This window comes from Tursiops truncatus, chromosome 20, assembly GCF_011762595.2.
Source record: "Tursiops truncatus isolate mTurTru1 chromosome 20, mTurTru1.mat.Y, whole genome shotgun sequence".
Lineage (NCBI taxonomy): Eukaryota > Metazoa > Chordata > Mammalia > Artiodactyla > Delphinidae > Tursiops > Tursiops truncatus.
Genome location: NC_047053.1, coordinates 27662601 through 27687149, shown reverse-complemented (window position 1 = coordinate 27687149; position 24549 = coordinate 27662601). Strand labels below are relative to the sequence as shown.

The window sequence follows — 24549 nt, the reverse complement described above, 5'->3', positions numbered from 1 at the left end:
TGCATGTGGCTAGTGTGATTGTGCTGGACAGACGGATGCTAGGAAGATGATGGGGTGTGGCAGTTAAGACCCAGGCCACCTGGGTCCCAGTCCTGGCCCTGCCCCTTACTGGCTGTGACCCCCTGAACAGGGTTTCTACCCCTCCAGGCTTCAGGGTCCCCATCCGTAGAGGGAAGATCTAGAGGAGGTGCAGACCGTGCCTGGCCCGGTGCTGGCTTCTCAGCTTGTGGCGTCTGGTGTCCTGCCTGGAGAGGCCCGTGGCCACCTGAGCTGCCACGTGCAGCAGAGAAGCGGTGCGGAGGGCTCCCTTGGGGCAGCTGAGGGGCCCACCCTGGTGGGGAAACCACCCGGCCCAGGGGACACACTTGTGGGCAAGTCCCCCCACGCACCCCCCTCCACCTGAACTTCTGCTTCTGTACCTGCTGTTCTCTTCCGCCTCCCCCGCTATCAGAAAGGTGCACGGACCTCAGCGACCATCCTGCCCAAACCCCTCATTTCCAGAAAACAGAAGAGAGGCCCCGAGATGCTGGGTGACCTGCCTACGGCCATGGGCAGACAGGACAAGAGCCTAGGGCTTCTGTTGCTGGTTGAGGATCTGTCCCCCACAGAGCATGGCTCTCAGTGTCCCACATGCTTCCTGACCTCCCCCGACACGCCCCTTCCCCACCCGAAGCTCAGTCTGAGGCACAGGTGGGACCGGCCCCTCGCACACCGCACGCCCTGCCCTCCACTGCCTTCAGAGCGCCGTCCCCCCAGGGCCATGTCCTGCTCGCCTTGCCGCCTTGCAGCTCAGGCCTCCGGGTTTAGGAGGATGACCAACCAGGAGTGGAAGCCCAGCTCCCTAGCGGCCCCTGACAAGACACAGAGCCCAGAGGGCAGAACTCTGCTCCTAGCATCTTCTCTACACCCCCCAGCTGTCCTTAGAACACAGACACCCCCGAGCACCCCAAAACACTCTTGCTGTACTCCAGGTCTGGGGAAGGCTGGCTTCCCCGCTTCTAGGGAAACGCAAGCCCCATAAATCATCACTTCCTTCACGCCCCTCCCCCATCCCTGCAGGACCACGGCCCCCGCTGCCCCGCAGGTGAGAGACCCAGGCCTCCCGGTTACACGGAAGCTAGAGCAGCCTGGGCACGTGAGTGGGTATCACCGGGCGCTCTGCCTTGAGTCTCTGACGCCCACATGGAGGGAAGGGAGGATCTAACCAACCCCCCGCCACCATCACTCAGGACAGAGAGCAGACCCAAACCCAAGAGCACACCCCACACACATGGCAGAAGGGCACCGGAGCCGGACGAGGGGAGGAAGGAAGGTGAGGTCCAGACAGCAAGGCACGTGAATGCTGGGGAGGCACAGGGTGACAGAAAACCCTGGGCCCCAAGTTCAGTCCCCTCCCCAAGGAGAGAGAACCTGGAAGAGGTTTCAGAAAACGGAGGGCAAGCAGAGGTAGGGCTCCTGTCTTTCCCTTCCCCCTACAAGCCACTCTCAGCCAGTGAAATACTTCAGTTAATCAGAAACTGGGCTGCATCCTGACCTGGATACAAGGTCAAGTGGATCTGAAACTTAGCACCTGTAGGTCATTTCGTGAATGGACGTATGCATGAGTTGGTTCTCCTTAGGGGTCCCCCTCCCCCCCAATGCAGCCCACCTCCCATGTCCCCAGAGCCCTGGGGGACAAAGCCACTCACCTGGGAACTGATAGCCATAGCTAGGAGCAAATCCAGGGTAGCCGCGGCCATAGGTTGCCACAAAGTTGGGGTAGCCTTGAACACAGAGAGAAAGACCACGTCGGTTAGTGCAGCTGCTTCAGGTTGCGGGAGTCCGAGGGAGGGCGGGAGTGAGACACAGTCCGAGTTATTTTCCTCCACAAAATTACTTGTCTCCCGTGGGGGTCTTTACCCAGGGCCTGGGTCACCCCTCGCCCATGGCTGGGGCACTGCTGTCAGCCTGCTGGTGATTAGCCCGTATTTGGGCCGAGAGACCCCCAAAGCCCACGCACTTTCTTGAACCTGCAGAGTAAATGCCACAGGTTAGCCCCAGACCCTCGGCCAGCGCCGGGCGCTGACATTTGCACAGCTTACCCTGTATGTACTTTACCTTAAGGCTATTGACAGTAGGAGATTAAAGTCCTTCGCCAGCACCATGGACAGAGCATAAGGAATGCGGGGTGGGGTCACAGTCTAGGGGCAAAACTCAGGGGCTGACTCCGTGCCTCTGGAAGAACACTGGGCCCAGTGAGCCATGGCCCGGGGGACGCAGGGACCAAGCCACGTCCAAGCAGGGACACTCCACCGTATCTTCCCAAGGCCCTGGGAGAACAGGGACGGCCTGGCTGTGCTAAATGTGCCCCACAAACAGGAACCCAAAGCCTCGACGGGCATTTCCCAGCAAGCACGCTCCTTCCAGGCGCCCGTCTCAGCAGATCACCTGGGGGTGCTGGCTAACCGAGGGGTGTCTGTGGAAACCGCTGCTGGACTGGGCATGGGGTGCAGAGGAAAGAACTGGCAAGTTCTGGCGTCCCTGTGGTCGTCTCCGATCAGTTACCAGTTACCAACCCCCCATGAGATGCCACTGCAGCTCCCTACCCTTCGTGGTGCCCACTCAGACCCTCACTCCTCACATCCTGACGTCTTGAGTTCGGCTACAAAGAAGGCTGGGGTAGCCTTCTGGGATGGAAATTCCACTGGCCATAGCAGACCCATGGCTGCCCCGTTCCCAGCCTGCCAGGCTCCCTTTGCTTCCCTCTGCTCCATATAGAAGAAACTCAGTCCATTCACGCTCTTAAGATACCACCCTGGCCAGCCTGCCACCTACTTTACCACCACCACCGCTGCCAGCCTGACCTCTGCTTTGACCTCTGAGCGGGACGCCTGTGGCTGTTTTCAGCTGCCCAGCACCTGAACCCCCTTCTCTGTGTCTGAGTCTTGGAGACGGGCCTGCCTCCCATCATGGAAGCAGAAAGGCCTCCCTCCTGCTCTTGCTGAGCCTGGCAGCTGGGAAGCAGACTGTGAACCCGGGCTGGGCCAGTGCAAGTCTTCTCCAGGTGCCAGTGGGGCAGAGGAGGGCGGCCGGTTCAGAATCTATTCTGGTGTCAGCAGCAGAGCCCGGGGTCCGCTGGTGGCAACAGTGGCCCCCTAACCAGGTCATTGCTGGCTGACCGCCCGGCTCCCCAGTTCCTGCCTGTTCCCCGGCCTTCCTGGCACTTCTGTCCGTTGCCCAAGCCCCTTCCAAAAACCTCTTTTACTGTCGATAGCAGCCAGAGTTATTTCTGTTGCTTTGTCACCAAAACGCTAGTAGAAAGCATTTTGATGGGCAGGTTTAGGACAGTCTCCACGCCCTCCAACCATAAGGCCCGTGAGTGGCGGCTTTCCACATGTATCCTTGCGGCTCCATACAGCAACTTAAACACCCTGAAGCCAGGCTCTGGGGTCTCATCAGCCACTTCCAGGTGGATTCTCACATGTCACAAGCATTTTCTGACCCTGCAGGTGACGGCTGAACACCAGGATCGTTCACTAAATTCCAGCTTGGGTGCAGCATCACGACTTAGAGTTTGCGGGTCCTCCTGCTGCCTGTTCATAGCGCTTTTATGCTGAAGGCGGTCCAGAAATGGGACCCACCCACCTTCACTTTCCCCTGCTTGTTGGTATCACAGCTTTCACCTTGACCAGAAGATCTGTCATCAGACCTAAGACAGAAGTTTGCTGGACTAGACATCAGGAGATGGGTTCCAGCCCTGCCTCTGGCCCAAGGCCATGTCATCGGGGTTCTTCCCTTCCTCCTGGGAGCTTGAGTCTTGCCATCTGTAGAAAGCTTTGCAGGTCCCCTGAAGTGCGCATGGGCCCCAATTCTCAGAGACCAGCTGTGGCTCCTTTCCCTCGCTTCGGCCAGAGCCTTTCCAAACTTGCAGTCACCGCTCACTGGCCAGTTGATCTGTCTACACCCCACAAGGGTCTTCCTGCTTGCTCTTTCTGCACGAGTTTATTTCCCAGCACTTGGTGCCCTGCTGACAAAGTGATGCCCAGACCAACCAGGATGACCTCGCGGCTTTGTCCTGACTGCAGAGGAACAGACCCCAGTGAGTCGCTGAGCTCTGGCACCCAACGGGGAAAGAGAGACAGAGGGACAAAGTATAGGGACAGAGACGGGAACTCGGGTGCCTTAAGTGGACACACACGTACTGGCTCCTTCCTTGGTATTTATCTCATGGCTGGCCAGCCCAATTCTCCTCCAAATTAATCACCTGCTATCAAATCAGATCTTTCAGCAATAGACTTCTTACCATGATTTCAACAATATTGATTAATGAATTATATGCAAACAGCCAAGTCACTGCTGCCCAAGGGCTTTCCTAGTGAAAAATGATTCCCTTGCCTCTAACTTCAGTGCTGGGGGTCTTAAATATTTCAGTGTTAACGTGACAGCAAAAACCTAAGCCCATGTGTCACCTTCGAGACTCCCTCAGGGTGGGTGGGGTGGAGGGTGGTGGAACGCCCAGTCCCTCCCTGATTCGAGTCACCAGTATGATTCCATTGTATCTGCCTACTTCCTGGCACACTCGCAAGTCTTCACCAGGAATGAGGAAAAGCATGGTCAAGTTCACCCCAGTTGGGGGCCTCACCCCAATCTTCCCAGGCATGTCAAAATTGTCTCCTGTTCAACAAAGATGAGAATTTGGCATCTGCCCGAGGGGGGGCTCTTATCTCCGCCCCCCATCGCCGAACATCCTCTGGGGCGGGCAGATGAAATCATAAATTTATAACACAACATTACTTCAATTTTCCTCTTCATTTACTGCTGTGCAGTCCAGCTCTGCTCCAGCGGTTCACAGCCCCAGCCACATGGGGGAAACCGGCTGGCTGCGTATCCATAGCACATTACAGCCGACCCACGCGGGCGCTCCATCAGGCCACATCACGTTGAGACGATCCGGCCACCGCTTCCATTAGCAGCCGGGCCCCTCCCTCACTGGCCACTGCACGATTTATTTGCTCCAGTACTCTGGGTGCCCGATCAAGCCCACAGTAATTATCTCTTGTCAAAAAAGGAAAAAACCAAGCCTTCTGCCTGGATGACCACCTTTCTTGCAGACAGGCTTTCCATTGTGGGGGAAAAAAAAAATCAGAAATCAGCAAGAGAATTTGAAGCTGCCAGTTGGCTCATTTGGGGCACCCCCCTTTTTGGGATGCTGGCGGAATTCTCAGAATTGTGGTTCTAGATCTTTGTTCCAACCCTAGAAGATGTCTGCACATGACTCATCCTTTTCCAGGCTCTGTTACTCAGCTACTGAAGAGTCACAGAAAACGGCTCCCACCAGGCCCCCAACTTGAAAGAGACAAGAGACGGGGCTGTTTATCCAGGGAGCTGCCAGCGTGTGACATCTGCTGCGTGGCGTGCAGAGCATTGCCTGGAGCACCACGGTGGCTCCGTGAGGTCTGCATACAGATGCGACACCAAGTGCCAAGGGCCCTTTCCAGGCCATAGTCTACAAGGACGCTGGGCCCCAGAATCATCCGGAGTTGCAGGGGTTCCTCCAGACCTGTGCTGTCCCATTAAAGTTTAATTTAATTTAAATTATATAAAAAGCCCCATCTTAAATGCTCAACAGTCACACGCAGCTAGCGGCCACCATCTTGGGCGGTGCAGATATACGACCTTTCTACCATCGCAGAGAGTTCTAGTGCGTTGTGCTGCTCTAGATGGAAAATGAAAAGCTGAATTCTGAGTTTCCTCTGTTCACTAGAAAACAGCTGAACAAATGGAGACCTCCTTGGGGATGACCTCAAACAGATATTTTGGGGAAAGACAAATCCCAGTTGAAATTACAAATGAGTCTAGGCATGCGGCTCTATGTTCCAGCCAATCTCCTTCTGATCAGTGAAAGCCAGCAGATTAGAGCTCTTCATCCCTTCCAGACAAAAAAAAAAATTTTTTTTTTGCTTTCATTTCCGAGGGGCTTAATGTTGGGGAACACTGGGTCAGGATTTCACAGCGCTGCTTAGAATGCCTCTGGCTTTCTTCAGCTGGTCAGCAATGTCTCTCCACTTCTGGGACCGCAGGGTGAAGCTTTTCCTCAAAGCCTCAGCAATGAGGTATTTCTCTATCACTGCTACCAAACATGTTAAATAGTGTGTGCCCAGCGAGGTCAAGATAGTTAGAGGCAGTAGGATTATACGGCTGAGAAGGCCAAGAGGAATCAGATATATCAACGATAATCATGTTTGCTTTTATTAAGTCCACTTTCATTAAGAAAAACCAAACCGATTCTAGTGCACTGGGTGGGCGAGGCAGCGAACAAAGTCTGAGAGCTGCAAAAATACCTTTCCTAAGGGTCTTAGCTGATGTTGGTTTTGTCGAGCTCAAAGGCAGGGAGACTGACCTAAGGATGATTCCTCCTCTTCTCTCGTACACTTTCTTAAAGGAATTCCCATTGGGCTGATTATTCCACGATTCTGTCAAAGGCTGTGAAAGCTAAAACCAAAACAGCTGTAGGTCTCCTCCCAAGAACGTTTGCTGCCACAGCAAGAGAGATCAAGAAAGAATAACTGCAACTATACGCTCATCAGCCTCTCTCTGATGAGACCTCCCGAAGTACGGAGACAATCTTAAAGGGTATTTAAAAATTAGTTCCACAGCTTCCAAGTCATTTATAGACCAGAGTGTCTGCTGTCTCACGAGGATGTCTACTCCCTGATATCAGACTTCTTTCTCTGGTGCCTCCTAAGCATCTAGAACAATGCCTGGCACTTAGGAGGTACTCAGTAAATATTTGTTGAATGAATGGATTTTAAAGCTTTAATGGGTTAGTCTCACTTCTAAAAATCCCTAACAGTGTTATGTATTTTTCTGCTCTTTCCACGATAAAAGTTTAAATCCCTGAAACCTCATCTCATTAACAAACTTAAAAAAAAGTGTTTCTGCGTGAGCCAAGTTCATTAGCCAAACTGTGGGTGGTGGCAATGGTGGTGATTCTAGGACTGATAGGCAGGCCTAGTGCACCACAGAGATGGTGACCCAGGTGACTGATGGAGTCAGGTCAGGCCATCTTGCCAAAGGATTAGACTTCATTGGTGACATCACGTTAAGGGAAGAAGCAAGAAGCAAGGGCTTGTTACAGCACAGCAGATGGCACTCCCCTCGACCAAGAGTCCAGAGGCCCAGGGTGCCAAACTGCGCCAGTGGGTGAAAGAGAGGGCAGCCCTGGGAGTTTCTGGCGAGCGCAGCAGAGAAAGCTCGGTGAAGACCCAAGCCTGGCTGGGGAGGCAACAGGCCAACCAGATCGTGAGACTGTGAGTTTGTTCCCTGGGTGGTGGTCTGTGAGACTGTGATCGTGAGACTGTGAGTTTGTTCCCTGGGTGGTGGTCTGATTCCCCCTTCTGCCTGGACCTCAGGCTGAGCTGGTTCCCAACTGGGGACACATTTGGGGACCTCTCAGGAGGCCCTGTCTCAGCAGGCATCTAGATGTCCTCAACATAGTAGCTGGGGAGTTCAGGAGGGCTGGGAGGTGATGAGGGCTGGAGTCCAGTGCACAGATCTTGTTGGGAGGTAGAAATTCAAAGATCATCCAACTCCCTTGGCTGGGGGTCCAAGGAGGAGGCCGCAGGTACCATGGCACAAGTCACACACAGACGCAGGTCTAGCTATATTCTCGGTCCCAAGTGGCGGGGTGTTGGATACCTACTTGGGTGGTAATTTGCCCGGGGCTCCCCAGTACCTTACTAATAACAGCTCCCAGTTTGAGTATATATTACTGTATTTTGTTGATTAGAAGACACACTTTTTTTTTTTTTCCACATCTTAACATCCTGAAAGTGGGATCCGTCTCACAATGTGGTTTAGTTAACAGTATATATTTTTTCTTTCCAGATGGTACACAAGGTGCATTCCGCCACCCATGGCAGCTTGAACCTGACAAAATACAGCACTGGTTGGGCACGATACGGCTTCATCTATCCTCAACAGCCCCATGAAATGAGGGTTCCCATATCCCTATGGATGGGGTAACTGAAGGACAGAGAAGACTGTCCCTCCAAAGTCACACAGCTGACCAGACGAGAAGTCCAGATCTCCTGATTCTGAAGTGCTGAGCCCTTTCCTGTGGTCCACACAGCCCGCCTTGGTGGAAGCCGGACCCACACCATCAGTTCCACCCGAAGAGCTCTCTGCTTGCTTGGGGGTGGAGGAGAGCCTCGGTGACCTGAGGGGCCCTGCCTGGGGCAGGGGGGTTTCGCCTGGTGGCAGCCTCAACCAGAGCTACATGGGCAAGAGGCCAAACCCTTAAGTAGCAAGGGTATGGGGGATGGGGATGAACTGGGGGAGGCTATGACTCAAGAACTAATAGACTCAACCACAATGACATTTTAAACCAGCTATTACTACCTCTTTACTGCAGCTCAGGGAAGTCATAACTTGAAACGTGAGAGAACAAAGTCGGGGAAGATGAGTGAGCACCTGGCATCCATCACATTTCCATCCCTCAGAGAGCAGGAACCAACCAGATGGCATCTGGAGAAGCACGGGGACCATGTGGGTCTGCCCACCACCAACTGTGGTCCGAGGCACCCGGCCACCACCTCTCGTCCCACACGCGCTGCCTGGACCTGCCCAGCAGCCGCCTTGCTGGCCCTCAGGGCTCCACACCAGGACCCTCGCATTCCAAGCTATTTCTTCTGTCTGCATGGCCCTTGGCTTGCTCATCCTTCTCTTCCTAGCTGCGATGTCACCTCCACCGGGAGGTGTTCCCTGATTCCTCCAACTAGTTTCCATTCCTCATTATGTGCCCATACAGCACCTCACGACTCTCTCTATTATGAGTAATAACGTACCCATGTGATGAGCTGTTAAACGTCACCTCTCTCACTAGACCACAAGCTCCATGAGGGCAGGGACCACATCTGCCTTGTTAGGCACTGTCTCCCAGTGCTGGCCCTGGGCCAGGAACGCAGCAGGTGCTCAAGGACTATTTGCTGTTGAATGCCTCCTGCGGTCAATAAGGCACCTGCCTGGGCTCCCATTATGAAACCATTGGTCTGTGGAGCCCTGAGCCCTTGCTTGGCATCTGGGGAGAATACAGCTGCCGCACCTTTGCTCTTTGGCAACTGACATGAGTGAGCTGGCTTTGCTCCACACCTCTGCTTCCCCAGGAAGAAAACCTCCCCCAGGCAAGCAGAGAAAACCGTGGGGTACATGATACCTCACATAAAGGGTATCAAGTGAGAGGCAGAAGGGTGGGGGCGCTTCTTGAAGATCTGGATCCTAAAAAGCCATTTGATGCCCTAGGGACTTTATACTCATCATTTAAAATTCAAGGCTCTGAAAGCCAGCAGGCAGTAATGGGCTCAACTCTTTTAAGATTTCATTTTAAAATTTGGAACTATTAATCCATTTGGGGTTTCTTTTGGTATATAACATAAGGTAAGGGCCACATACAAATTATTTTTCGAGCAAGAGCTACACAAGTATCTTACAGTCAACCAGGAAATCATTCTCATTGAGTTTTTAAAATTAATTTCTTTATAATAATTAAACTCATACATAGAAACACATTTAATTTAGGCTCCTTAACTTTTTCTATCAACAGGTGCCTTCCTATATGCCACACTATTTTAATTACTGTAGTTTTGGACTATGTTCTGATATTTGGTCAAACTCTCTTTTTTCTCATTTCTCTTTTTAAAAAATTTTCTTATTTATTCTCATGTGTTTCTTCTTCCAGATAAGTGTTAGAATCATTTGGCCAATTTTTAAAGAATTACAATAGGAATTTTCCTTGAAACTCTGTTAAAGCTAAAAAATTAGCTTTAACATCTTAGCCATTTTGAGAATTCTCATGGCATCCTTTTCCATTTTTTAAAGCTTCCTCAAAATAACTTTACCTGCCTTGTTACTTCCTCAGACAAATAGATACAATTTTTTTAAAGGTCTAAATTCTAAAGCCAAGAAAAGTTTTATAAATTTAAAACTGAGCCAAGAATGATTTAAACAGCAGCAAATCTGAAAATACATAAAGAGCTTATCAAACAATATAGAAGAGGGACTCTTAGCCAATCCAAATGAAACCCATTAAAACTAGACAGACCGTGTGCCTGAATGGAATTTTACCATTAACTACCATTTATCCCATTTAATTAGTATTTTCCTGACACACAATAACTTGCACTAAAATACCGTTCTCTCGCCTTGAAATTTCTAATTATTGTTACGACCCACACCATTATGCTTCTCCACTGCTTTCTCCATCTTTCATGCCATTTAAGCGGCAAGATTTTCAATTATCTATGCAGGACGGACAGAGATACCTTTAAGGAAGGGGCATAATATGCAACTCAATTTCTCTAAAAGCCAGGAGAGATCATTTTTCATCAGAACAAACATATTTTGTCTTTCATCATTTTTTTTTTGCAAATAAAGAATAAAACAGGTTATTTAAGACATCCATTTAAACACAAATTTGATATCCCAAGAGAAAAACGTTAATCACTTAAATAGACAGGAGTATCGCCCACCATTACCACATCCCCTCCTCTCCCAAGTTTTAGAAAATGTAGCCTCGGCTCACATAAGTTAAGCCAGCCAGGAGTCCACAGGTCTTTAAGAACTCCCAGTCAGCAGAGAGGGCTGAGGCAAAGAGAGTAACTTTTCCTCCTTTTGAAAAAGGGAGTGGAAAGGGGAAAAAATAATATCAAGTACCTTCTATGAGCCAGGCATGGGACAAGATGCCTATCTATCTAGTTGTCTGCCTATCTATCTATCTATCCATCTCTGCTAACTTAATGGTCACAACTGTCCTGTAAGAGGGGATGTCACCCTCATATACAGATAGGGAAGCTGAGCCTCAGACAGGTAAAGCCGTTTGCCCAACTGGAAGGCGACCCAGGCCCCAGGGTCTGGCCCAGACTCACCCAGCATCCCCATGCCAAGCATGAACGCATCCATGGTGTAAGGCAGTCCCCGGGCCCGGCCTCTCGTCCCAGGCGGGAACATGACTTCCTTCGGTTGAGCCTTCTTACATTCTACCTGTTAAACAGAAAGGCGAACAAATGAGATGCAAACGAATTCCATGTAAATGTCAAAGGCAGAACTGATCTGGTTACCAGCTCAGATATTTTTAGCCTTGCTCCTTACTCACTGTAAAAATAGTCGTGCCGAGTAAATGGCCTGCAAAATAAATATTGAAGAAAACACACCACTTGTGCAAATCCTGCAAAAACCTACAAGGATGAGATTGGGTTTGGAGGGGCGGCAGGGACATCAGCTGAAGATGCCCAGGTGTGGGCTGGAGCTCAAATTGAAACCTGCGCAGAAGGCGTGAGAAGGCGGGCGATGGCTGTTGGATGCGTCTGTGACTAATAACAACAGCAATGGTAATAATCCGTCATTATCGTTCAGCCCTTTACATGTTTACACATTCCTCTCGGGCTCCATCAGGTCAGTGATTCTTCATAGCAGGCCACTTGCTATGAAGTCTCATTAAATAGACAGGCCAGTTAGTCTTAGCTCCATTTCACAGATGAGAAAACTGAGCATCAGAAGGCTTGTGTAACAAGCTCTGAGCCATATCCCAGCAGGCGCAGGCCCGGAAGCCGGATTTTTAAAATTTCTAGGTCAGCGATGCCACCATCTCCATAAAACCTGCCCCAGCACGCTCCCGAGGGAAGTAATGAGATTAAACATGGATTACCGGTTTCTCACTTTGCAGCTATGTCTTCAAGTGGTTGCTAATCTTTCCTTTCTGTTTCCCCCTCTGCCTCCAAAATTTCTTAATCCTATTCTGCTCACATCCAGAAGTCATTTACTTAACAACCTTAATGACAGGTAATACAAACCCTAAGAAGTAAGTAAAACTGCTGCCTGTTGAAGTTCCTACACTGTTATCACTAGTGTTCCTTTGGCCCTTGGTGGGCGCTTACTTGATTTTAGTTTACAGATAGATTTAACAAGCCTTGTTAGCCAGTCATCAATCCCATTGCTGATGAAGATGGGATGTTGTAGAGCAAGGCAGGAGTGCTTAAAGCTGCCGGAACTAACAGCCCGACAGCCTGGTAATGATGGGGAAAAGATGAGAATCAGGTACCTTATTTTTTTATTTTTTATTTTTTTTTGCGGTACGCGGGCCTCTCACTGTTGTGGTCTCCCCCGTTGCGGAGCACAGGCTCCGGATGCGCAGGCTCAGCGGCCATGGCTCACGGGCCCAGCCGCTCCGCGGCATGTGGGACCTTCCCGGACCGGGGCATGAACCCGTGTCCCCCGCATCGGCAGGCGGACTCTCAACCACTGCGCCACCAGGGAAGCCCCAGGTACCTTATTTTAAAAAGCAGTCTGGGGCCATATAGTATAGAAGCCAAAACTTCACATAGCTCAACTGCTGCTGAGGGTCACTATCACACATTAAATCACTATTGCTCACAGCATGTCCGAGAGATGAAGAAAAAGTTAAATTGTGTGCAGTGTACTTTGTTTTAAAAAGGACCTACACGGGTTATCCATTATGGAGATATTCTCATTCCAAATACTTCAATTAAAAGATATTTTAGTGCTTAAGGCTAGGAGGAAGCTTTAATTACCTATAATATTAACTCCTCTTTCTTCAAAGACGCCGGATAATAAGTATTTACTGTTGCTCTTTAAAGAATGATCACCACGCAGGCTTTAAAAAAATGGACAAAATGGTTCAACGGTCACGACTGATATGTTTAATACAAAGAGTTTTTATAGAGTAAAAGGAAAGAGATGAGCATCTCCACAGAGAGGTGGGTAAAGGACTCGAACAGGCAATTCAAAAATGGCTAATAAAGAAGCCTACATCCCCACATGTGTGCTTTTTGAAACAGCAAAAGCCGTAAATGTATACACTTCCTGCAACCAAGAGACCCTACTTCCAGGGATTTATCCTGCAGGGAGGAGGCTATTCACCACAAGCATTAATTATAATTTTTTTTTTAAAAAAAGGAAATATCCTAAATGTCCAAGAACAGGGAGTTAGGCCGAGTTTGGTTCATCCAAGCTGATTGAAAGCTACACAGCTACGGAGAAGCAGGCTGATAATAACATACGCGGGTATTGGGAAACCCTCAGTCCCAGGCAAACCAGGACGGCTGGTCACCCTAACTGCAAGAGGTGGGGAAAAAAGCAAATTACAGTGCCTTTGGAAAATAAACAAGTGTATATATCATATAGGGGAAAAGTACTAAAAAATTACGCCGAAGTTGTCTTAGTTTGTTCTTTACTTCCATTGTGCATTCTATTGTTGTTTATTCCTCCAATTTTTTCGCTTCGAGCACTACTGTCGCAAGCGAGGTGGGGTGATTCTCAAGAAATAAATTCATCAGAATTTGGGTCTTTTCGATTTCTCTCCTAAGCCCAGAGCTGACATTGTGCTCCTGGACTCCAGATCCCATCCCTGGGACTCAGAAGCAGGCTGAGAAGCCTCATTTGCAAGAGGCTGCCTGAGCCTGGGGAGATGGGTGTGCTCTGCAGAGGCAGACAGATAATTACCTAACGCCAACACCGGGATCTGGAATAATACGCTAACCAGCTCACTTCCTAATAGCCCTATCGGTGACAATCTACTGCATTGTCTTATGAAAACCTGCTGCCTGTTCCTAGGCAACCTGATCAACGAAATTTTCAGGTTTATACAATTTTCATTTAGGAAACATAAAGGTTAACTGACTGTAATGGGAGTATTTTAAACAAACCCACCTCCTCTTCCTCTCACAGAACAGGGCTGGCAGCTCTGTTGAATTCTGCTCTGTCTGGGCTAGTGATGTTTCGGGCGGCACCGGCTGCGTGGGTTCTGTCAACCCCTCGCCGTGTCGATGGTGAGCGCTCCCGGAGGCCAGGGGCCGTGGCATGCGCTCTCTCTGGGGGACCCTGCACGTCCCGGGCACTTGGAGTGACAGGCAAAGGCAGCAGTCGCACTAGGGTGCCTGGCCTGGCCTGGCTGGCACGGAAGGCTTCTCGAAAGATTTCTCAGGACCAGGAGGCCTGCCCCCAGCCCTCACTACCTTTGATGATCTCATATGAAGAAAATACACAAAAGGGAAAAGAGGTATAGCTTTTCTCTCCCTGGATCCTGAGTCCTTGCAGTGGGCCTGGGGCTTGCTGAGGATGAAACTCTGTCCTACTCCCATCAGACTGTGAGTTCTCAGGGCAGGGATCAGGGTCTGCCTCTACTCCCTGGTCCCTCAGTGAGGTTCCATACAGAGCACGGATTGACCTACAGGCTCCTTCAGGGAGACCCAGTCTACTTGATGCCACGGTGCTGAGGAACGCGACGGGCCCAGCGAGCGCTAGGCAGCAGGGGTGCAGAGACACACAAGGCAGGGCCCCGTCCAAGGGCCGTCAGTCTATGAAAAGAACAGGTCCTGACTGCCCCGTTCTCCTAACATTAAGGCAAATATTCATCTGTCAGCCTGTCCCTTGTCACTTCTGGGCCCGTAAGCCTCTGGTACCTCTTGAGTGAGCCTACATTTGAGTCACCCCCATCCTTGCTCTCCTCCCACTGGGCCCTGGGCAAACCAGAGAACTTGGCAGGAGCACCAGAGTTACAGTCAGAGCCAGAACTCAGGGAACCAGTCCATCTCCGCAGCTCCACGCACTCAGGCCACACGCGGTCCCAGTTTTCTATTGCTGTGCAACAAACTCCCCCACGCTTGGTGGCTCTGAGCGATAATTTATCGTGCTTCCTGGTGGCTCTGAGTGCGGAGTGGGCCCAGCGGGGCTCCTGCCTGTGGTCGCTCATGTAGCTGTGGTCAGATGATGGCTGGGGCTGGAGCCAGAGGAAGCCTGCCTCGGAGGACAGCCAAGATGCCTTCTTCCCTCCCACGGCGGGCAGCGGACGCTGCTTTGGCTGACTGTTCATCGTGGCTTCTCCGTGGCACTCGGTCTTCTCCCAGCATGGTGGCTGAGTCCCCAGAGGGAGTGTCCCAAGCATGAGCATCCCAAGGGACCGAGGCTGAAGCCACCCAGCTTCTTATCTCAGCCTTGGAAGTCACACTGTTTCTTCCATCACCTTCTACTGGTTACACTGGGCCAGCCTGGATTTGGTGTAGGAGGGGGACACGCTCAAGGACATGAATGCTGGGAGGCCTAGGTCACGGGGGCAATCTTTGGAGACTATGGCACGAGATCAATGGAGAGCAGTGAGCAGACAGGACAGCGGGACCCTTGGTGACGGGCTTGCTGGGGGCTGCCTTCGCCATGGGGCACAAGGCAGGGCACTGAGGCTCCCTTCCCAGGGCAGCCCCAGAGACACTCAACTGGCTCCCCAGGTAAATAGAAGCAAAATAGGAGTGGTTGTCCTGGTGACCTGATCTGCCGCTCCAGCTCTTTCAGCACCGTCCCTTTTACGGTTAGACCCCCTCATTTACGGTAAATGCTCCCCAACGCCCACACCCAAAGTGCGCACCCTCAGGCAGCCCTGGCGGGGGCAGAGACTGAGGGAGAAACGTCTCCGAGGCTTGGGTCTCAGGTCTCCGCCATCAACAGCTCAGACCCCACCTCTGCAGCTTCTCGCCACGGCTGCCATCAATACTGTTTCAAAGGGCAGCTGGAGAAAGTCATCTGGGTGGGGGGGCAGAAGACGGAGCGGGAGTTCCATTGGGATCTGTGCTCGTTAGAAGCCTCAGGGGCCACTTGTGACCAACTGCTCACACCAGGAAGATGAGGCCTCCATTTGCAAGCTTCACGGCTGGCAAAGCCACAAAGTAACCCCACACCAGGGTCCAAATGCCGAGACATGCCAACCCCCCAAAGCTAGATGGATTTGCTTTAAAATTCCAACCTCCAAATATGCTGCTTTGCTTGGCAAACCGGCCTTGGAGGAGAGGGTGTGGCTTCCCTGTAGCCCACTGAACCCTCTTCAATGACAGAACTTCTAGGCTGGGGGCTGTCCCTCCAGAGGGTGAATCGGAGGCTACTGTGAGGGTGACGTGTGGTCCCTGAGCCTCTGTGCAGCTGCTCGTTGGTGCGGGGTGCCTCCGCCCATCTGGGTCCAAAGCAACTCAGCGAGGAGGTCTGTTTCGAACTTTATGTTTAGAAGGAACTTCAAGAGGACAGCACAAAGGACACTGCACACCCCTTACCAGAGTCACCTGTTGTGAACATTTGGTGGCTCCTGCTTTATCATTTGCACGCTCTTTGTCTCTGTCTATAACCGTGTATTTTCCCCTGAACCACCTGAGAGGAGGCTGCGTCCATTACGGTTTGCGTTTCCGAAACATAAAGACATTTTCTTACGTGAGCACAGTTCAGTTAGCAACCTCAGGACATTTAGCGTCTATAAAATGCTGTACTCCAGTTCACCCAATGATCCCTTTCATAGCAGTGTGTCCACCTTGTAGAACAGGAAGCTGAGGCCCACGGACATCATACACGGTGCCTGTGGCTTCAGAACCAGTTTATGTCTGGTGGGTCTGGGTTTGAACCCAGGTCTGCCTGGTGTCACGGCCCAACCAAGGCGGGGGACCCCGTGCCACCCCCTCTCTAGGGGGGCGATGCTTGGCATTGGCTTTGGAGAAGGCGCTGGGGCTTCAGCGGGGACAGCTGCCCTGCAGCTACTCTGAGTGGCCGCTGTTGCCCAGCTGGCCCGCAGCCCCTGCTCAGGCAAGCTCCCTGCCGGGCACCTTTTGGAAGAGGCTGGCAGTCGGAGAAGCATGCCACAGTCTGGGAAGTGAAAAGGCTTTTGTTCTTCCTTGGTCTCTACACAAACGGCCCTGGTCAGCACGTGCCCCAGGGCCAGGAGGGAAGCCTGGCCTGGCCTCAGTCTGGGGAAACCCAAGCCCCGCAGCCGTGGCCTTGATTTACCACCAAGGACAAGGGAGACCTGTGTGGCCCGAAGAAGCCAGCGTTTGCAGCTTCACTTCTTGCCCCAAACAGGTCACGTTAGAACCATTTACTCCTCTAGGGAGAGAGGGGCCTACTTCAAAGGATAAAATAGGTCTCAAAGAGATCAACCTGGACCACGTGGCTGGCAGGAGGGGAGGGGACAGCTGTAGGTCAGGCCTCTCGGGGTGGGCGAGCGCTCGGGGTGGGGTGGGGGATGGCTTGTGGCTTCTGCTGTGGGCACCATCCCTCTGGGGAGCTTCCCAAAAGACACAGACACCTGACCACCGGCATCTCCTCTGACTCAAGCTGCACCCCCACCCCAGCCAGGTCCCGGAGGGCTCCAGGACAGTACTGCCTCTCTGAAGCCCCAAGCTGACCATCTCCTGCAGCCCCCCGGCTCTGAGCGGAAAGGCGATGACACTCAGGTATAAAGATTCTGGGGTCCTGCCCCGAGCCAGCAGCTCCCCAGGCTCTCTAGTGAGGCAGGTGGGGTGAGCTGCACCCCAGAAACCACACACAGCCCCCCACTGTGGTGTCCCCCATCACAGCCCTTCTTCCTCCTGCCCGCTGCTCTCTCTCGCCCTCTCAGCCAGTCACAAGCCTTTCTGGAGACTCCAGGAGGGTGGACCCTTCATGGGGCTCTTGCCCTCAAGGATCCTGCAGAGCAAGACAAAGCCTAGACAAGCTCCTTGGGAAGGAACTGAGTCTACTGTCCCGCCCCGCGCATGGTGCCCAGAGCCGGCCTCAAGAGCACGGCGGCTACAGCATGTGCTAGAGAACGTGCAGCAGCTGCAAACGAAGATGAGGGCCCTTGTCCCACCATCACTCAGAGTTTCAGGACGGCAGCTGGGTGAACGCCTGGCCTGAGACACCATCACGCCGGGGGCAGCAACCACACCCTGGAAATCCTGGCAGCCGCCCTGGGAAGACCCAGCCCTTGACTCCAGCGGGAAAGGGCATCCAGCCGTCTGGCTATACCTGCGCCTCACTAGTGCCAGCTCTTGTGCCCTCTGCCAATGCAGAGAGGACCCCCAGACATCTCCATCAGACACTGTCCTTGTAGACAGGGAGCAGCATGCGGCCAAGCATCAGAGGACCCACTTGTATGGATAAGTTGTCTTGTTCCAATGCAAAGGGGTCCTCACAGATAGGGGACCCCCCCACCAATGGAGTCTAAGGAAGAGGGGGTTACTGTGCAAACCGAAATGGAAATGCCAGCCTGGGAAGTGAAGGAGGCCAGCAGAAACGTCTACCTTCAAAGGACACACGCTTGCTATAAGTGGCCCAGACCCATTCGTGACAAGCACTGAGAGTCCCACCGGACACAGAATCTTGACTCCCCTCTCTGGGCAGCAGAATTACTCTGGAGAAGAAGGAACACATTGTGTATTGAGCACTGCCCATATGCAAGGCGTAGTCACGACATCGTCGTGTGTGTGTGTGTCTCTGTGTATACATATATTATATAATGTAGAACATATGTCACGACACATACATGTAACACATAAAGCACAGCGCCTGGCACACAGAAGTCCTCCAAGAATGCCCAGTGTTCTCGACACCCTCACTAATCGACTCCCCGTTTCCTCCGTGAGTTGGCCTGACTCACCCCATGGTTAGAGTAGAAAAGGAAACTGAGGCCTCGAAGAAGGATTTGTCCAGGGTCACAAAGCCAGATAATGACAGAGCTAGGATTCAATCCTAGGTCCTCCAATTCAAAACCCCTGTCCCCACCTCTCGGCCTCTGGCCAGCCCTTCCCTACCTCCCTCTATCCACCCGTCAAGGCCCATTCGGAAGTTGTTCCTCCCACAAGGCCATCCCCGATCCTAGTTCCAGAATTAATTTCCCCACCACTTCCGGGACTAATTTCATCCACTGTTTCCTCTGCTCAGTATTTTATTAAAATCAGCGATGGCAAAGTGAAAACAGTCATAAACCAATACCATTAGCACCTCCTACTCAGCAGGCAGGGCTGGGTGGGGACACAGATGAATTCAGGATGTCGCTCAGAGTCTGGGCAAGGAATGGAGAGGAGCTGGTCCCTAACCCTGTCCGGAGACACATGCCCAGTGTCCACCGCAGCCTCCAAGGGGTGCCCAGATCCAAGGGGGCCTTGTCCTGCAGCCTAGCCTAGAGGCTAAGGTCCCTGGTTTTGTCTCTGCTCCACTGCCAGCTCTGAGCTGGGACCAGCTGCCTGACTTCCCTGTGCCTCAATTTTCTCATCTGTATAACAGAGTAACAGCAATGTCCACCCCACAGGGCTGCAGTGAGCTAAGAAATTAAACTAGCTAATCCTGTAAGTGCTCGCGCTGGATAAAGTTAGGTGGGTCACACCTGACTGTCCTCCACATGGAGCCTAAGTGCGAGCCTTTCAAGGTGATAAAGCTATTTCACATCTGCGCTTAAAACGTAAATCCCAAAGCCTGGGGAGCACAGCGGAAGGGAGAAAGTGGCCGCCACCCCGCGGGCTGGGAGATCTGGCATGCTGCTACTAACTTTCTCCCTGACCTCCCCAACCTGCTGGCCGGAGGGGCCCGTCTTCCTGCTTTCATCAGCAAGGTGTGCTGAGGGAGCTTCCTAGGCTGCACTATTTGGGGAAAAAGCTGATGGTGGCAGCAGCAGCTGTTTTTTTTTTTTTTAATTTCTGGGAACCTGCAAGGGCATTTCAAAGTGAAAAGAAACCTCCGCCTCCAGCAGGTGCCCACATTCTGCCACAAGCCGCGTGTTTATCCCAGTCTGTGGTGGGCGTTGCCAGAGACCCTGCCCAGGCCTAATCTCATTTCTCAATCAAAAGAAAAGAAAAGAAAAGGGCAACGTGGGCATCCGCTCACGTGTCCCCGGGGAAGTCGGGCAGGGCAGGTGAGTGCAGTCAAAGGCCCCAGAGAAGGGGAGCAGAGCAGCCTCTTCCAGGCGTCTCCAGGCCCCCTCCCAACCCTGTACCCCCTGGGAGGCAGGGGTAGCACACGTGGAAAAGCCCAGAGGCCTTCGGCACTGAGATACTGAGAAGGATGCTCCGCTCTCCCCAGCCCCCCCTGCAATGACCTCACCAGAGGACAGATGAAGGGCAAACGAGCCAGAGCTCAGGCAATGGGGAGGCCACCACCCTGCAGGCCAAATTACTTCTGCCTAAAGAGCAACAGACATTTACCACCCAACCACCGCAGCCCTCCCTGCTGCCTTCCCCCACTTCCCTCAACACAGACATCCCGCTGCTCGCACAACAGAGCTGGTACAAACAGCTGATACACAAACAGCACGCGTGGAGGGGTGCGCACGCATGCGCGATGGGGGGTGGGCGGGGGAAGGACCGCTCCCTCTCCCACGTAAACACGAGATTCATTTATTAGGTGCCTCTCTGGCGTTTCCTTTTTTTTTTTCCTTCATCCTGCTTGTTTAATGTTACATTTGACGTTCTCATTTTATAGATGGCAACAGAGTCAGAATGGATGGCTAAAATTAGCTTACGAGTGAGAATGACGCTACAAATAGGATGGTGAACGCAGAAGCCTAGTTAATTCCACTCACATTACCTCCCCCCTCTATGCCCCCCACTTTTGGGCTGGTGCCCAACTGAGCTCTCAGGCCTCAGGCTGAGGAGGGGCAGCTGGAGGGAGGGGAAACATGCTGGGTCACTGGGGCACCCTGCCGGGGTCAGCACCCACCCCAGCCTGGGGCCTCCGCGGACCACCTGACCCAGCACCACAGCCCCGAGTCCAAGAGGCCAACCCAGGACTCTGCTGATCTCTCGTCCTCCTGCCCCCTCCCACCCAGAAGACCCCGTTCTGGGGGTTAATCCCCCAACTGTGCCCCAGCTGAAGGTGGCAGGCCTGAGCTCCCACCAGGCTTTGACCTTAGAAGTGGGGTTTTTGTAACCTCTCCAAAGGATGATTAAGCGGAAGTGTCCGAGTCAGCTTCTCTGGGACCTAGCAAATCACATCTGCGGGGGCCCTTCTGCTCTGCTCTGCAGGCTGTGTGCCTTCCCCTCTCCTGCGGGACCCTGCCCCCCGGCCAGAGCATAGGAGTACCCACACTCACCCCCTCCTGCCCTGGAGACTCACGTCCCAGACCTGCCCAGGTCTGCACACCTGCATTTTACTGACTTGAAATCTGTCCAGGACCGCCTTACCTTATGATTACATCTTTGTTCAGTATAATGATTCTAAGAATAATGATAGTGGTGATGATGATAGCGAGAGTAAGAAGACTTATCACTTTGATAGAGCGTGCTATGGTCTGGTAAAACCCTTCACAAGTCCGAGTTCCAGCAGTCTCTATGGTAGGTGACACATTACCTGTCGTACGGAGAGGAGGGCCGAAGCACAGAAGCCAAGTAACTTGCCCAAGGTCACAGTGAGTAGCAATTAGTGGCTGCACTGTGGGGCACGCAGCAGTGAGGGGTTGGTGGCACCACTGTCGGGAAGGCCTCTTGGATTTACAGCACTCCATTCTGAACGTTCCTTCACTCCCCACCTGCTCAGTGCTTGGCGCCCTCTAGGAACGAAGGCGCTGCTACCTTCCGCAGGCTGCTACCCCAAACCCTGGCGTCTATTTGCTGTCCCCGCCCCACCCCACCCCCGTCCCCCCACCAACTAGTAAAATGCTGACTCGATAGTAGTGAGCCTCGGTGACCACCTTGCTGAGAGCCTTTCCTTGGGCCCATTGAGATAAGCAGACCGCCTCCTCTGAGCTGTATCAGTTTAGGTCAGGAGTTGAAAACTACGGCCCACAGGCCAAATCAAGTAGCCACTTACTTTTGTAAATAAGGTTTTATTTCAACATAGCCATGCCCATCATTTACACACCATGCGTGGCTGCTTTTTGCCCTCTGATGGCAGAGTCGAGCAGCTGTGACAAGGACGTAGAGCCTTGGAGGCTTAATATACTTACTACCTGGCCCTTTACAAAAAATTTGCTGGTGCCCGGCTCAGGCCAAATGGAGGAAACGTGCAGTTACTAAGGAGGGTTTCAGGAAGGCCTATTCCTTCAAGGCTACCAGATTATACACCCGACAACAGAGCAGGCCAAGACCTCCCAGGCCAGAAACTGAACCAGCACTTCCTAAAGCTGCCAAAGGCAGTGGCCATCATCCGTCCCACCTTTCGGAGGAGGAAACAGGTACAGACAGGTGGGTATTTGCTGGGTCACGAGATAACCAGTGGTGGGTCTGGGATTCGGGCTTGGGCAAGTCCTGGGTGTTTCTAAATGACCCGGCAGGTCCCAACTTGGGGACAAGGACACGTGACATCACTCAAGGATCCAGCCCATCCAGTGTGAGCCTCATACACCTTCAGTCAACACTCCGAGACCCAAGTCAGAGGGGAGGCCCCGACACGGAGAGCTTCCTTGGGAGGAGATCTGGTCTCTGAACACACAGGGAGTGTGCAGCGGTGCCGAGAGTCCCAGACTGGCCTGGTGACCCCGGGCCAGGCCAGCTCAGCTGGCTCCACGCTCTTCCGGCCTGAGGCCCCTCACTCCCGAGTTCTTTCCTTCTGACACTGGATGGGTGATTTGTGACCCAACCCCCCACATTATCTCATTAGCAGTGATCCTCGCCAGTGCGTTCAGACTTCAACGTGCGTACAAATCACTGCGCATCTGTCAAAATACAGATTCTGATTCAGTGCATCAGGGGTGGGGCCTGACATTCTGCATTCCTAACAAGCCTGCCAACTGCCTAGCAATTTTCATAAATTGGATCACCTTAAAGGAACAAGGAAAAGGCCTTTTTAAAGGAATTCTATAGTAATCCTTATGTAAAGCAACTAAAAACTCATCCTTATATTGACCCGTCACATCAATCCAGATTTTTCAATGATGAGGTGGCAGCAGGGTAGAGTGGGAAGGACCCAGGGCTGGAGCCAGAATGACACAGGTTCAAATCCCTGCTCTGCCCTTAGAGCCATGGACTGTGGAAGTCCCTTCACAGTTCTGAGCGCTACTGTCCCCCTCTCTACAATGGGACAATGACCTCGTGCATGTAAGCTGCTGGCACAGTGCCTGGTGACCGCCCATGTCCTGCTGTGGATCACAAGTGCCCCTGCCTGGCCCCTTTCTAAATGTACCCCGAGATCTCACCCGGTGAGGCGGGCGTCGCCTCCGACTCCTTGGAGATGGGGGCTGAGCCAGGCCTCTGAGCCGCCTGGCAGGTCTCTGTCAATTCCCACCTGCCTCCCTGCAGGGCCAGGAGGCACTGGGAGGCTGTGCTGGTGACTAATCAGGCAAGTGTCCCCGCTGCTTCAATCAGGGCCCGCGGCGGGAGGGATGTGTCACCACTGCACCAGCGCCGGCTCGCTGAGTGTCCGGGGAGGAGCCCCCTCCGGACGGTCACCAGGCGGCCCTGCGTGCGCATCCGTGTGTTTACTGTAGAGGAGCCATGTTTGCGCTGTGCTCTGACTGTGCCAGGTCGGAGGCCGGGGCTGAGTCTCATCGCTCAGGCCCTGAGCTCCGGTGGCAGCCTGCTGCCCCCGTGCCCCTTGCTGACCTGCCTCTGGGGGGTGGGGGAGATGCCTGTGGCCGACAGGGACCCCTTAGAAGCTCGGCCCTTCTTCCCAGCTGGGAATCCGGCCCTGAGCGGGCCTGTGTCCTTGGCCCTTCTCTTAGAAGAACTTGGAACCACCCAAGCCACAGCACGGCTGCCTGGGAGGGGTGGTCAGCGGCCTTGGAAGGCTGTAGCCTGGTGAGATGACCCTTCAGGTCTCTTTCAGCCTGGAGAATGGGGAACAGCCTACTGGGTACCAACGTGAGCTCTGGACCTTAGCTTTCGGCCTTGAAATCTGCTGCTGCCACTCGCTGGCCATGTGGCTCTGAGCAAGCTGCTTAACTTCTATCTCTGCCTCACCTTGCTGATCAGTTAAATGGGGATGATAATTAGTACCTACATCAGACGTGGGTGATAGTCAAATGACATACATAAAGCAAACACTCAGCAAAGCACGGAGCGAGCTCTCAAAAATACTGGCTATTCGTAGGCTCTCGTGTGGGAACACCAGGTGGGGCTCTCTGCCCATCCCCCTGCCACCACCGCCACGGAGGCGGCCTCCTTAAGGCCAGGCCTCTACGCTGGCAGTGGGGGTGTGTCAGCTCCTGCGGTCCCGGCTTCCCCGCTCCTCTGCAGCCAGAAGCATTCGTGCCTGGCTGTCCTGGACGTCAGGGGAGGGCCCTCATTTTAACAGATGTCCAGGAGATTCACCAACCACATTAGATGGGCAATGGCTTTGGGAATGATAATGTGCCTCACTGTCTCGTGGTCCCTCCCCCAATCCTTCATTCGTCACACAATTATTTATACAGGACCTACTGAGTGCCAGGCACACGAGGACTGGGTCAAGAACCAGAAGAGCTGGATTCAGAGTCCTCTCTCATCATCAGTGAGACCTCTCCTCTCTGTGAATATGAGAAAATGGTAGCTCCAGGGACTCTGTGGGAACGGAGTGTGTGTGGGGGGGTCCCCGCAGCTCTCCGTTCCTGCCCAATTCACAGAGAGACTGGGGCTTCCGGGAGAGCTGCCTTTACAGTTTCGAACCACAGTCCAGTTTACACAACACTCCTACGTGTATTCTCACAACCGCCCCTGTTTCTGCTTGGCAGTCTCTGAGTTCTCAGTCTTTCCGATCTCTCATCTGAATTCTGTCCATAGCACAGTTTAAATTCATTTCCTTTTCTTTGGGCCTCAGAAGTAGAAACTAGTATCACAGAATCCAAAGCAATTCAAGGTTCGGGCT

The 24549-nt window shown here is 52.8% G+C and overlaps 1 protein-coding gene across 5 annotated transcripts in view; it reads right to left on the bottom strand.

Moving 5' to 3' along the window:
• Nucleotides 1-24549, bottom strand: part of MSI2 (musashi RNA binding protein 2) — a 389780-nt gene that overhangs the window by 48680 nt on the left and 316551 nt on the right. For all 5 annotated transcript variants that reach the window (XM_033847266.2, XM_033847265.2, XM_033847268.2 and 2 more), the window contains 2 exons: nucleotides 10902-11016; nucleotides 1689-1763 (listed from right to left, as the gene is read on the bottom strand). In XM_033847266.2, the coding sequence (XP_033703157.1) occupies nucleotides 1689-1763; nucleotides 10902-11016 (190 nt within the window). The remainder of the gene's footprint in view (nucleotides 1-1688; nucleotides 1764-10901; nucleotides 11017-24549) is intronic.